Genomic DNA, 14,751 nt, shown 5'->3' with positions numbered 1-14,751 from the left:
TGCTAAGCCACCCTTCTAGTTTTACATGTAAAATATTTTGCAGTCAGCTGTTTCTAAGTCTTCATCTAACGATTCTGTGATGCTTGCTTGGAGAAGAATCCCAACATTTGTGGACAATATTGAGGTAAAATAATTTCATTCATTGCACTGAGATATCTCACTTTAAACTTTTCATGCGATTGTCTGCAGCAGAGGTTAACAACCAGGGAAATATTTGACTTGTCCAGTGGGTTAGATAAAAGGAAATCATAAGTTTTGACATTCCTTAAGAGATAAATAATAATTTGCCTGATTTAATCAATATTGTTTAACAATGTCACACAAACAAGATATTGTTGACAGACAATATTCTAGACCTGTTTTTTGAGATTAATGTGGGATGTAAAATTTATTTTCAAAGGAGGCCTGGTTGGGAACCACTGGGGTACAGGGTAGCAACAGCAGTTTGTAAACCTCTAATATTTTTGTAGATTGTTTACTAACCAGCGCCAACTAGTGATGAAAGTTTAGCTGCAACTTTAGAAGAAATGTCAGTGAAAAACAACGGGCCTCTTGAATGAATCTTTGTCACCACCAGTAAGTTGAAGTTTCACCCACAAATATAATCTGATGTGTTAATTGTATCATAAACCTAATTATGGGTCTCCTTTCTTTTTTATGTCTAACACTGGTTTGTTCCACATGTTTGGTCAAGAAAGAGTGCTTCAAAATTATTCAAATTTACACAGAAGTTAGTTAGTTATCCAAGTTTAATCCTTCTAAAGTTGACCTTAAATTACTCAGCAGTTTACCCACAGGCCCCCAAAATGTGAATTTTTGAAACAGCTCTACTTACTCAAATACATGATCTTGGAGTTTTTTACTTTGTTGGTTGGTGCGTGGTAAAGTATTGTAATGTACTTGGTACATTTTAGTTAGATTCACTCAATTTTTACCCTTTAAATATGTGTTTTTAGGTTATCGGTCCTTAAGATCAGAAATACAAGCCTTAATGTGTTGAATATTTAAACAATTGATTGTAGTGTGTTTCTCGTTTAGTATTTGAAGTTTTAGTTAAATCGGCCAAATGGTTACCTTTACAGCCTCGAATAAGTGATTGTGTTTGTTAAACATTGACTAAATCTCAGACTATACTATTGAAGCCCCAAGGGAGTAATTCAGTGGTTTACAATTGTGTCGTTTTGATGCAGGGTGGGAGATATCTATTTGACGCATCAACACATGACAAAGCTGGAAAATCTAAAAAAGCTTCATCGAATTCATGGCTCATTTTCATGTTTCAAACTCACCAACATCAAACAGCTGCTTGCAACTGAACTTTATACTTTCACTTACCAAGGTGAGTTAAAACAAGTTTGTAAACATAGCTGGACATTTCAAAGAAGGCCAAAAATGATCCAAAACAAATTACTAATGAGCTTATATGTAGCAAATATATAAAGCGAAAACATTTTTTTACCAACACTTGCCTAATCTGATCTGATCAAGTTGTGTCAATCCTTGAACTGTGAAACAGAAACTGCTTAAAATGCAATAATCACAATGTGGTGATGTAATGCATTTCCTATCTTTACTTTTACACCTACTACATAAAGGATAAATGCATGTAGACTTTGTAATATTGCTGATAATGGTATGATCTACTGCAAAACAAAAAGCCATATGTTATCTGCTATATTTGATTCTGGTTAAAGACAAAGTTTTTGCATGTTGTTTCTAGGATTGTAAATTGTGTTTTGTGCATCTTTGTATAACTCACCACTATTATGCGATAATATTTTTAGCTACTTTTCTGCAAAGGTATAAAATGCATGTTTGAATGTTGCTGAATCAAGTTTGTTGTCACGAACGATGTACTTCCAACAAATTGGTTGGCAGGAGAGAATGCAGACAATAGGAATTCGATTCCAGTTTAGTGAAGTGAGGTTTGTATGGAATTGGTTCAGAGATCCAGTTACAGTTTTGTTGTCGTTGAGGAAATAGTTATGGGTCCCCTTCCCTGAAGGGGACACATATTGATTTTACTCAAATTGTTTTTGTTTGTTTTTTCTTTTGTTTTCTTCTCCCCAAAGTTTGTCCGACTCGTTTTTCCATCAAATGTTTGATGGATTTGTCTGAAATGTACACAGATGGTAGATATAGTTATGTAGATGTGCATCCCACTTTGTTTGTCCAAATAACCCTATTAGTTACCCCACTAGCCCCCTAAAATGGGTGAGTTTATTAAACAGTGTCGGAATAGGCTAAATTTTGGGTAGCATGTGGACTATGCTATTACCAGGTTTCGATTGATGTGTTTTACCTTGTAGCCTCAACATTTACTCAACTAGCCCCCTAAAATAAATGAACTTTTAAAAAACGTTCTAATTATATGAAATTTGCAAAGTTTATTGAACATACTAAGTCTTCAAATGTTATGTTTTGCCTTGTAACACCACAATTCAACCAAATAATCCCTAAAATGGGTGACCCTTTATCAATGTTCGAATTGAATGAAAATTGGACAGCTTGTAGAATTTGCTATTCATAGGTGTCTATTTTTTGTTTTACCCCATTATGCCACTATTTACTCCTTCTTTTCTTTGAAAAAGAACGTTAAATAGGACATATTTAAAGCAATATATTATTATTTAGGACCAGTGCCGATGATGATTCGTTTCTGGACAAGTAAGTTTCCAAATTTATTTGTTTTATGCAATATTATATGTATGTATTTAAGCGTTTATGCTATAATATGCATGTGCTCTGGTAAAATAGAAACTTGTTAGGAACTCTTCCCAGTGCAATTGTGCATTTAAGTAAGATTGTTTAAAACAAAATAGGTGATTGCTTATCAATTGGTAGCTTTGGTACTATGCATAACTAGAATGTTATTTAAAAATCAGATATGGTTTTTGCATAATAATGATTGGTTTATGTGCTTAAATCCCATTATAAAAGCTGAAGCTTATATCAGGCTGTATCAATCTATTTACTTCTTCATACAAATAATAGTAAAATTGAAATCAGTTGATGATGTTTTTTGAAAATCATTTTTTATTACCTTGCCCAGAGAAAAACAAACCGAAATTACAACTGTAGTACAATTAACCTGTTGGTTTATTGTAGCAGGTGTATTTTCTGTTCTCTAGTTGAAATTAACCTGCAGTCATGCATCTGAGTAAGCTGTTCCAAACAAAATAGTTGTTCAATTGTCAATGTTGGTCACAGTACGGGTTGATCAATATTTAAAAGTGTTTGTATGATTATTGATTTGTTTACTTGCTTATGCAAAAATTGTATTGAAACTTGGCACAAAACCTGCTTTTAGCATGCTTGTGTAATGCTGCTTACTTCTAATGCAAAGTTATAAAAAATCAACATTAGTTTGATGTTTTTTTTTCGGAAAATCAATTGTTTTGTTATTCTGTCTGAGAAAAATATACCAACAAGAAACAAATGTTATCTTTACCTACTTTTACTACAACTACCTTGTTTGTTTTGCAGCATGTGTATTTTCTGTGGCGAAAGAGATGAGGGATTTACAGAGGAGGGTTTAGATTTACATTACTGGAAACAATGTTCAATGTTAAGGAGATGTAAACACTGTAAACAGGTAAATTAATGTTGCTGACATACTCACAAGCTCCTGATATTCACATGTACAAGTCGAACAGGAGTCCTTCCAGGGGATGGTTGGGGGTCCTTAAATGCATCATTAAATAGCAAAAATTGTACAGACTTGTAAACAGATCAACTAAAAGTTCATACTACTCCTGAAAGAACATGCTTTTGATATTCTGGTATAGAGCAAAAATAGAAACTGTTTTAAATTACAAACACAGTTTTAGAAACATAAAGCAGCCAATACATATTATACAGGCTCATTGTTAACTTCTGCATCCTGTAATGTAGCGATTTCAGCACCAACTTATGCCATCAATGGGGTTTCACCAGAAATTGAAAAAAAAATGCCACAAAATTAATTAACTATCCTATTTATGGAAAGTAAATACATTACTCTGTCAGGACATGCTCTGCGTGCTACTGGAAATATGTAATCCAGTACTGTACTACCTGTTTCATAGTCGGGTCGTTGGCGACTAAACCAGCTCACCACACACCTCTGCAGTGTGGAGAGTGCCTAGCAACTCGTTTAGTACCCAAAATAAGACCTAATGAAGGGCGGATGAGCTTTAAAAAATGCCAACAGTATCCTGTCTAACTGGCTTAAAAATGAAAATGTTATCAGATGACTTTATCTATATAGTGTAGCATACTTGGGTGTTGCTAACTTAGCCAAGCAGAAATTTGTTTGCTTACTTTTGCTCTCAGAATAAAGCCTAAAATAATTTGATCATCTCCATAGCAACAAATGAAGGTCAGCAACACTGTCCATTGTGTCATCACAATATTGTACCCGGCGAGGAGTCGTGAAAAGCCCACTTGATGGGGTCAAAGAGAGATGCATTTGGCGACATCTCACGACGACTTCCCTCAATAAACAGATGTAAGTGCGATGTTTGAAACTTGCTACCACCTAGTGGTAAATGATTATCAGAAATGTCAAAAATTCTGTCAACAGTTTTGGGGCTGGCACTTTACCAACTTAGCTGTACAGGCTCAGTGGTGAACTTGTCAAAAGTCGAATCACAAGCACCATTGCCTGCCGTGTATGCTGCACATGTCAGCTTCATAGTAGGCTAGCGCTAGTTCTACCATTATTTACATCTAAATAAGCAAAAATTGTATTTATTTTAGTGAGAGCAAAAGCTGAAGCGGAAAAAGCAGCAGCGGCGAAGAACAAGAAGAAATCTCCTCACAAATAGTTTGCTTGCCTTAATATTTTTGCTTAGTTTGCACAGAGTTATTGGCTTACACTGTGCGTCGATATATATTTTTATGCAGTGATATCGTACTGTTGCTTCCTTTGTTCCCTTTGTGTTGTATGTTTTTTCCTGTGTACATGAAAAGGTAGTGACAGGATAAATAATAGTGGTGGCTGCGTGCGACAGAAACCTGCTTACACATGAGGAAATGGTTTGTAAAAGTCTTTTGTTGGCTTCTAATAATATTAGCATTACTTGGCAAAAAATAATAAATCGTCCCTAATTGTCAAGACTTTTTTCACAAAGGGCTTCCGAACCTGTTTACATTGAAAACCGTCTACTTTTAAATATATTTAATATAGCAAGTTTTTTGGTTTACAAATGAATTCTGATATATTGTGTGACAAAACTGTGTCTTACCCTTCTGAAAGATAAAGTTCGTAGACTAAAGTAAATCCCTTATTCATCTCATTTTGTTATCAAGTAAACTAACATGTTTCAATAAAATCATGCAATGTATTATTAAACCAATGAGCAAGTGACCAATACATTTGTTCATTTCTCATGACCAAATTTCTTAGTCTTCATGTGTTGGTCCTAATGAATAAAATCATTCCTGTATAACAAAACAGTTGCAACATAAACAAACAAGAAATTAAACGTGCATAAAGATATCATATATTATATTACAAACTTGACCGGGCACCATTCTTCACTGTGAGATAAACAACACATAGAATTTCTTTTAGACCATGTCCATCAACAAAAAAGTCACTAATAAAAATGTAGCACTAAAAGCATGCCAAAAAGACAATAAAATTTAGGAAAATGCCAGTACAGTACGTTGAACAAGTGGGTATAACTCTTACACCAAATTGTGACAAACCATGCATATGTGTGATTATGTTTTGGTTTTCATCTCATTTAAGTTTGTTTTTCATGTTACTGTCTGTAAATTGTGGTAAATAGTTTCATTTTCTTACTTGCATTTTTAATATTAAACATTTTGCTTCTGTATCGTTGAGTTCTATGTCGAGAGGGCAAATGAAAAGAAATTAGCAGCTATATTTAAGCACAGACGTCTCTTGTCATCTTGTTTTTAAGAAGGAATTCCTCCCAAGAGATGGATTTTGAAACTTGAGGGGAAAATCGACCTTAATTTTTACATGTGCTTTGTAAATAGACGCTTCAGCTCTGGAAATATAACCTGTAAAGTTAATAAAAGATCCAATTTTAAACGATCTTTGTATTGTTTAGCATCTACTACGTAGTATATTAGGGAGAAATGAAAATGTTTAAACTGCTAAGGGAGAAATTTGCCGAAAAAGTTTGGGAGCCACTGGGCTAAACATTTGCTTTGGATTTGTATGAAGTAGGCAGCTATATACATGTACAGACTGCTTCTAAATATGTTAATTGCCAGAATGTTTGAAGCTGGTTGTATGTTTAGTGGCCCCAGTGGCACAAAATTTAATGTCGTTGGTAAAGGAAAACGAAGCATAACAACGTTTTTAATACTTATTTCGTCTACGCAACAACACACCAAGTAAAATAAAACTTTTCCTTTAATGAAATTGCATTACATTTTTACGATGACGGGACAATTAAACGGATGGCTAAACCTATTTGTGCTGTTTGGTTACAAATCCTAACGAACTTCGGATTCTACCAGCAAGCAATTGTGTCACAAGAACCAATCAAGTCAAGCCACGTCACAACAGTTCAGCCGTCAATCATTCCAAGATTTTTGCCTCCCGCAATCAATCAACCAGCCCGAAGTGGAATTCACTGATTGATGCAATAAAGCCTGTCATTGGACGGTTGAAGAGCGCACATATGACGTTTGACAAGCAAACGTTCTAATTGGTTGAAAGAAAAAGAAAAAAAGTGAGACGACTTTGTCCTTGCGCCTTCGATCTGTCATTCTTTGTGAACAACTTGGTGAAGGTAGCTGTGTCCATGGGACGACTCACCAATTGAGAATCAACAGGTAATTTGCGAGTTGTAAATCAACTTGTTTGGTGTCTTTGTAGAAGTAAACTCGGGTGCACACTTGTTTACTTCGCACTGATACCTGTAATAATAAGTTATGCGTTTATGTTTAATTCACTTTTCAAATACACTATATACTGCTGCTGGATCACTTTGCTTCAGGTCGTCGGATTGCTTCGGGAATTGATTGGCTGGACGCTGAAACATCGTTCTTACGGAAGAGGGCTTCGTTGGCACACAACACACACTACCGAAAACAGGCGAGTAAATGTATTTTTATATGTTATCTATTAACTTGTATCACTTAATATTAGATGTAGGGGCCAACATGGGGAAATAGTATAAAAGTGCACTTATCCTGTCTTCACATGTTGATATATAGTTAAGCTTTTTGTAATTAATATTACGTTATGTCAAATTCCTGGTACTGCTTATATTTTGTTTTGCAGACGATTACTGGAGTCGGAGTGATCGAAGAAGATGGAAAGATCGGAAAGACCTAATTAAGTTAAGTAACCACAAAGTTAAATGTGATGTTGCTTATTTGGCGTTCCCTGGTTTGTGACAGTCGTTTGTTTTGAGTTTAGCTTACTAGTTGTGAGGCAGGAGTAAAGATTAGAAGCGTTAACAAACGGAGCGCCAAATATGCACAAATTTTATTATATTTTTATTTCTTAAACCAACAGTCATCAAAGTTTAATATTTACATTGGTTATTGCAGATCTCCCGTTTGCGGTTAAGACACTGGGGAATAATATCGGCATTGGACTGATCACTAGATGAATGGGAACTACATACATCGGAAATACTTAATAAGTTAAGTAACCAGAATAATGTTAAATCTACAGATACAACGTAACACAGAGTAAGCTAAAGAGCTGTGAGGCAGGAGTAGAGTTAGAAGTGGTTAATTTTATAACTTTATTTTGTATGCACTATAATTCGTCAGATATTAATATTTGTGTTTTGCTGCAGATCTCCTGTATGTCGTGAAGGCATTGCGTAATGGAGTCGGATTTGCGCTTGAACTGACCTTTGGATGAATTGGAACTATATACAGGTACGTGTTAAGGCAAATCTACATGAATTATATTCTTTTAGATAGACGTTTTGCTGCATAACTACCGGTTCGGGAGTTTCTATAATAAAATGTTTACAAATCAACCAATGAATTAGAGGGGATTAATAATAGTTGTGACTCTTTAGCCGTTGCTGCAACGAATAGCAAGCCTGTTGTTGTTTTGCATGATGCTTGTGCATGTTACATTTATTGTTTTGCATGTCGCTTGTGTGTTGGAGCGGCTATTCAGTTGTCAGCATCGGTTAAATCATTCATATTAATAAGTAAGCGCATTTAAAAATTTTAACACTTGATGAAGTTAAGGCGTTTGTATGCAGCAAATTATAGTCGAACAATTTACTTTTTTCAATTAGGTTGCTTATAGCCCTCAGGGTGCACACTGTCTAGCTTTCAGTATATTATATTTTGCGAATATGTTAAGCGATCTATATGAAAGTATGGAATTGCATTGTTTTGTCTCTTGTATGTTTCTGTTTCAGGAGCTCCGATGTCGAGTGAAGGTTGGAGTTCATTCTATGGACGATGTTGGCCACAAGTTGAAGCACTCCTATCATATTCAGACTTGGAACAACAACCATACAATCAGCGGACGATCTTCAACCAGACATTCTCGACGCTCTGTTCCCGAAGAAGAACTGACTTTCCGAAGAACATCGAACTTGTGTTTTGTTTTCACATTTCTGTGTTCGCTTAAATAAAACCAACTTTGTGTATTGAATAAGTTAAAGCTACATTTGTATCGTAATTATATTTTTGCGTTTTGTTGTTTCTTGTAAATTCTAACATTCTAAAATATTTATGTAATTTAGTTCTTGTTCATCGTCAATTTTGGCAATGCTTACTTATATTATTTTGTTAATAGTTCTGAATTATAACCAAACTTTTGGCATGCGTACAGACACTGTTGAACGTTTATTTAAATGTTGCTTATTTTTGCGTGCGTGTTACTCATACTTGATTGTTATTTTATTTGCTTACTTAAAACGTTGTTTTGCCGTTAATTTGTGTGCACATATAGCACTGTGTTTATTCTAGGTGTGTTTCGTTATTCTATACTATATTCTATGTTAGGTTACATATTTAAAGACTCATAATGGTGTCTTTTTCGTAATTATATTGGTTTTGGTCTTTGTTTGTACTTAACATCTTTCATTGTAGTATGTTTTCAAGTTATGCTTCTACATTCTATGCTATAATATACGCTATTTTAGGTTGCCGTTTTTTTGACATTTTTATGTCATTTTTATCCTCCATTGGCTTGGTGCCGTTACACCATATTTATTCTTGTTAGACCCCATATTTCCGTATTGTTGGATAGGCTTCAGTGTAGATCCCAAGTCAGTCGTAACGGGAGGTCAACAAACAAACAAAAATCTGTAAAATTAGAACGTAAGAGCAAAAAGATTTGGACCTTACACAACTTCCTATCAGCAGATTTTGAGACTTCCGGTGGGATTAGAACCAGAATTGTTGTACTCCGATCCAACTACAACATTAAGTAACGTTGCTCACATATGTCCACAGTGTTGTGGTTGCACACTTGTTGTGGTTGCGTCAAAAAAACAACAACTTTACAGTTGAAGTTGTTCGTAAAAATCAAGTTTTTCTGGCCTTCCTACGTCACTTGAGTCAGTTCCTCTGCAAGCGGACAGGCAACCCTTCTGTGAGACTTTCTGTGAACTTCTATCCAGCCTTTCGACCTTTCAGAGGTTCGAACCAGTGAATTGGAGATTTACTGCCTGCCTGTCTGCCTTACTCTCAACCTAACTACCTGCCTGCATAACCACTGTACTAACGAGCTGCTTGCCCAACCACTAAAAAATCGTCTACATGTATGGTCTGTGTGTCCAAAAATTAAGACAATAATAGGTAAGAAAAGAAATCGATATCATTAAGGAAACCCGCCCTGCGATTTCGTGTCCATTGTGGTCTAATGGTAAGCTGCTTGGTCGATAGAACTTATGGTTTGTAGTTCTAACCCTGTCCCAAAATTTGTTATTTTTTTCGGGAAGGAATCGTCTAACTCACAAATGTATCATTTTTGGGTGGGTTCGCCGTCACCTCTCGTGGTGTAGCGGTGAAGATCCTGTCCTCATATGCTGGAGATTTGGGTTCGAATTCCAAAAGCTACAGCGCTGCTTAGTTTTTGGCTGAAGCCTAGAACCGAAAACATATAAGGACCACTTAAAGCTGGGTTTCTCGTCACCAGCCGTGGTGTAGAGGTTAGTTCCTTGCTTCTCAATCCTCTCACCACTGTTCGAACCCCGGTAAAGATAAACTCTGCCCCGGTAACCGATAACACATTTCGGGTTCGAACGTTGCCCCTCTGATGAAACTCACTGGTGACCCTCCTTGATTGAGGTCTCTCCCCGCTCTGATCTCATCACTCTCTAAGCCACCCCATGGGCCTAACCCATTTCCATGAGTGCCCCCAATCCCCCTGACTGGCTTCCATGCCCCCCATAAGCTAATCAACCTCACGCTGATCGTTCAAACGCAGAAATATTTTGTTGGATGACATAAGAATCGACGAAAAGAACAAGTCATAAGTCAGTTTAGCCCTTAGACCGAAGGGCGCTTGCGCGGTGTAGTGGGTAAATAGAAAAAGCGCCGGTTCGAAGCCAATGGTTCGAATCGAAGCCATCGATCCCCCCCCCCTCAAAGTGATGTGAAGAACCCTCAACCTCTTCCGTACAAAGGGCTTGCGGCCTTCGGCGCAAGCAGGGCCCGAAGGGCCCTCCACCTCTCAGGCCCCCCAAAAGTGTCTAAAAATACTACTCTACAACATTCCCCACCTTTTTTGTTGTATTATATTGGGCGGTTTTCCAAAAAAGTGCAAAATTACCTTTTAATTGTGATCTCATTTAGATAGGTGTACGGTCTTAAGGTTTGAGAGTGGAGTGACACACATAGAGAAGGGGAAAAACTTTAACTCACTGACGGCTTATGGCTTAGAGTCTGGGAAGCGGGAGATGAGATTGCTACAACGGGGAGAGACCTCAATCAAGGAGGATCACCACAGAGTTCTATCAGAGGGGCAACGTTCGAACCCAAAGTGTGTTATCGGTTACCGGGGCAGAGTTTATCTTTACCGGGGTTCGAACAGTGGTGAGAGGATTGAGAAGCAAGGAACTAACCTCTACACCACGGCTGGTGACGAGAAACCCAGCTTTAAGTGGTCCTTATATGTTGTAGTACCAGAGCGTTTTTTACTGCGGTTCTAGAGTTATATAAAAGAATCATTCAATAAACAACAAGCAGCTTGCTAGTGTAGTGGTTTGCAGCAAATGGTAGAAAGCAGTGAGTCATGGGATCGAATCTCGCGAAGCCTTCGAATCCTTGTAACCCAACGTCAATGTTTTTGTAAACTAATTCTCTTGTGTTTTGCGATGTTGCTCTGATTGGTGGTTTACCTAAAAAAACAACACACCGAACCGAAATAAAACGTGTTATTTAGTATTATTGAAGTAAACAAAGAACAAGTTTCACACACATGGTTAGGCAAAAAAAGGTACTACTACGACAAACTAAAGGACAGACGTTAAATGGACGATGTAGAAGTTTAGTGGGGAACGGAGATATGTTATTTATTTTAAGATTCGTGGGACAAAATTGAAACTTTTCAAAGACCAAAAGGGTGGAAATTTCTAACAATAATAAAATGTTGTGAGCAAGGGAAATACGAAAGCGACGTAGAACGAAATATCGTGAAAATTATGGGAAATTATTTATTAAAAAAATCATTATGTGTGTTAGATGTAGCTATAACATATGTTATCAGGAAAATTTGTTTCGCAACAACGCAAGAAGCAGGACTAAAAATGGATTGTGGAAGATTTTAAGGGGTGAAAAAACAGTGATGGAGTGTGGAAAACACTAGTGATGGGGTGTGGAAAACACTATGTTAGTAAGGACAAGGAATTGTTCTGTCATTAAAAATGGCGGCACAACAACTCATATAAGAGAATAAAGTTTGGACGATGCACAGAGGCGTTAAAGCAGAATAAAACCGTTGGTACCAAATATTACACACGCAAACTGATAAACAATGCTGATGTGTATTTAAAGTGTACCAAATATAACGTGTATGAAAGATTGTTTATTAGTGGACAAATACAAAGTACACGATGACGTCATCGATCGCAGGTTTCGTCATCACGGTCATCTACATGCGAAAGGATCATGACCATGCGAAGGTTAAACCGAAAGTGCACGATGACGTCATCGATCACTGATTGCGTCATTCCTATCCAGTTGAAGGATCCTATCCACGCGAAGACCCATCAATGTTTCCCAGTTGTTTCTCCTGATGTTATCAAAGTGACTAAAAAAAACAAGTATATAAATGGTAAGTGCGCGGCCAGTGGCATATAAACTAAATATAACATAACTTTTGTAGCAAGTTTTATTCATTCGCCTATTTGGAAGGCATGAGCATTTCCGTCTTGTTTAAATGGAATCATATAGTTATTAGATTTAATTGACGCGACCAGCGACCTTCAAAAGTAACATAACTAGGTAAGATAAACACTTACATTTGGAATGTTGTGCTTCAATTACGTTGATCCGATCAGGGTTTCTCCACAACCTTTTGTCACCGCAGTTGTTTCCGATGTTTGGCTGCTGCTTCGAACGTCTGCAACAAAACTAACAACAGCATTCTGGTTTGATAAAAAAAAACCTAAAACTAATATAATAGAAATCTAATATCTCAATCGCATTCTGTTAAACTTATGTAAAAAGGAAAAATCGATTCTACCGGTGCTGATAACTGAATAGCAGCTTACAAACACACGTGACATGCAAAACAATGTAACATGCACAAACATCATGCAACACACCGGGCTTGCTATCCGTTGAAGCAACGGTATAAATGATAGTTTAAATTCTAATCTATGTTTAACTTCACAACGCTCGTGTTTTCTATTTATAGTTTACTTACATTAAAGCTTCAGTGCGATTTCTGTCAAGTTCAGATTTAGAAGTCTTTAAACCTTAGTCACGCCATGATCTGAAACCAAAACCATTTGAGTAAATATAAATGTGGATGTACCAGCATTGAAACTGTAAATTGTTTTAAATTTTGATGTATAGCATATTTGACGCTCATTCTAAACACTTCTGCCTAAAACTCTTACTAACTTTCTGCAAACTATTATGAGTCGTCAGTGTATGCAGCAAATATTATTTTAGGTAACCTAGCATTGTATAAGCGTTAAAACACCTTAACTTGAAGCCGAAAGTTCCCCCCATCTTTGTTACGCTTCCGCCGGAAATCCAATCCCTGCAAAACAAAGCAGAATCAGTATTTGGAATTCAAGGCAACATGTAAACTATAGTTTATGAAATATTTAACTATGCCAACATGCGAAGACAGAATAAGTGCACTTTATACTGCCAACACTTGGACATACAAACTATTACCATTTAACGCCAAAAATATAGATAAGTACATAAACTTCAATCATTTATTTACTCGCCTATTTTAGGAAGTTTCATAAAGTAATTCTTCTTCGCTGTGGTAGATGTTTCTCCGAAGCGATTGAAACCAACCGACGACCTGCAACATAGGATGCAGCAGCAATATCGTGTATTTGATAAATAAGTCGAACATATTCTGGTAAATGTTATTCTGGTATATGCACAGAAGTCAACATGTGTGCACCCGAGTTCATTCTGCACAAATACCAGGCTAGTTAATTTACAACTCGCAAATTACCTGTTTATTCTCAATTGGTGAGTCGCTCCACCGACACAGCTTTCTTCACCATTGAACAAGATCGAACAAGTTGTCTCATTTTTTTCTTTTTTTTTCGACCAATCATAGCGCTTGCTTCTCAAACGTCACTCCCGCGCCCGAAAACCGACCAATCACAGAGCTGATACAAGTAATCAGCAAGTCTCGTCAAAAATGCAGAGAAAAACTTCAATTGATTTTCCTGGAGCAACATTCGTTGAAATAGGCACGTGTCGTGTCGTGACGTAATTTGTGCGCACTCTATCCGTAATAAAACGCGCCATGCTGGAATATAGAAGAAAAAATGACAAAAGCTGATAATATATTTTTGATAGTTTACAGCAAATCAGTTTCCGCTTTCTGTTTCTTGGTAGAACATAAATATTTTAAAAATCAAACCTGCTGTGAAAGTTGGAACTATACGTTGCCGTTACTCTATTATATGCTTTTTTTATTTCCATCCAACAATTTTAATTGCTTCAAAATCCAACCTGTGACTTTGTTTTTCAGTTTTTCTGTTGCTGACGTTTTTCATTTTGATATCACTTCAAATTCATTAGCTGACATTTCAGCTGATAAGATTTAAACCGACTTGCTGTTTAACTCTGTCACGCCACGTGGTTTTTATCATACGTTAAGCAGGTTTACTTCAGGCCTAATTTATTGGATTTTTTGCGCGAGGTGCGTGACGTCACATTCCTGGTCGTTGCAATTCCCATGGTATCCGGCACTTCACGCATCGGTAATTTATCCCATGTAAGTTGGTAGAGCTACTAACACCATAACGAATCAGAACTTCGCTTTCACAAGGGGGCGTAAAGAGCTGAATTTTTGTTTAGCGGCTATTAATGGGTTGGGAAATATTTTTTTAAAATTTTTTACATTAGTAACTCATTTTTTGGGTTAGTTTTATTGAATTTTAAGTGCTAATACCTTACCCCGACCCTACTAGCCCTAACCGTGAGCATTTGTGGAGATATAACCAATCAAATTTGGGGGTAGATTCTCGTTATGGTGTTAGTAGCTCTACCATGTAAGTTACGCAGCTCACAGAATTTTATTTTGTTTACAATAAACCAAAGTGTTGTTTCTACGGCGAACATTCGGGGAAGGTAAATCTACGGAGCATAGTT

General features: G+C 36.7%; 1 protein-coding gene and 4 long non-coding RNA genes across 9 annotated transcripts in view; 3 read left to right on the top strand and 2 right to left on the bottom strand.

Annotated features, from left to right (window-relative positions):
- LOC145228669 (centrosomal protein of 104 kDa-like) overlaps positions 1 to 5,825 on the top strand; it is a 47,942-nt gene extending 42,117 nt beyond the window's left edge. Inside the window, exons 1-5 of one of the 5 annotated variants that reach the window (XR_013860145.1) lie at positions 1,852 to 1,925; positions 2,635 to 2,667; positions 3,487 to 3,595; positions 4,349 to 4,489; positions 4,741 to 5,825. Coding sequence is in view for 3 of the 5 variants with exons in the window: in XM_080093927.1 (XP_079950053.1) it covers positions 1,852 to 1,925; positions 2,635 to 2,667; positions 3,487 to 3,595; positions 4,315 to 4,326 (228 nt within the window). In the remaining 2 variants the exon portion in view is untranslated. The other 4 variants (XR_013860146.1, XM_080093928.1, XM_080093929.1 and 1 more) reach the window with 4 other exon arrangements.
- Positions 1,801 to 3,743, bottom strand: LOC145228780 (uncharacterized). Its single transcript, XR_013860293.1, has 3 exons — positions 3,623 to 3,743; positions 3,092 to 3,165; positions 1,801 to 2,114 (listed from the first exon to the last, which is right to left on the bottom strand). It is a non-coding gene; the product is annotated as an uncharacterized LOC145228780 (long non-coding RNA).
- A 907-nt stretch (positions 5,826 to 6,732) lies between the features above and the next one.
- LOC145228773 (uncharacterized) lies at positions 6,733 to 7,308 on the top strand. Its single transcript, XR_013860285.1, has 3 exons — positions 6,733 to 6,798; positions 6,963 to 7,060; positions 7,250 to 7,308. It is a non-coding gene; the product is annotated as an uncharacterized LOC145228773 (long non-coding RNA).
- A 17-nt stretch (positions 7,309 to 7,325) lies between these two features.
- On the top strand, positions 7,326 to 9,096 carry LOC145228682 (uncharacterized). Its single transcript, XR_013860169.1, has 3 exons — positions 7,326 to 7,616; positions 7,776 to 7,860; positions 8,361 to 9,096. It is a non-coding gene; the product is annotated as an uncharacterized LOC145228682 (long non-coding RNA).
- Positions 9,097 to 11,321: 2,225 nt separating this feature from the next.
- Positions 11,322 to 13,465, bottom strand: LOC145228735 (uncharacterized). The gene is made up of 5 exons (XR_013860240.1): positions 13,362 to 13,465; positions 13,112 to 13,165; positions 12,824 to 12,892; positions 12,417 to 12,528; positions 11,322 to 12,205 (listed from the first exon to the last, which is right to left on the bottom strand). It is a non-coding gene; the product is annotated as an uncharacterized LOC145228735 (long non-coding RNA).
- Between the last annotated feature and the right edge of the window lie 1,286 nt (positions 13,466 to 14,751).

Source organism: Phallusia mammillata, chromosome 5 (assembly GCF_965637545.1).
Source record: "Phallusia mammillata chromosome 5, kaPhaMamm4.hap1.1, whole genome shotgun sequence".
In the NCBI taxonomy this organism is placed as follows: domain Eukaryota; kingdom Metazoa; phylum Chordata; class Ascidiacea; order Phlebobranchia; family Ascidiidae; genus Phallusia; species Phallusia mammillata.
This window is presented reverse-complemented; position numbering and strand designations above follow the sequence as displayed.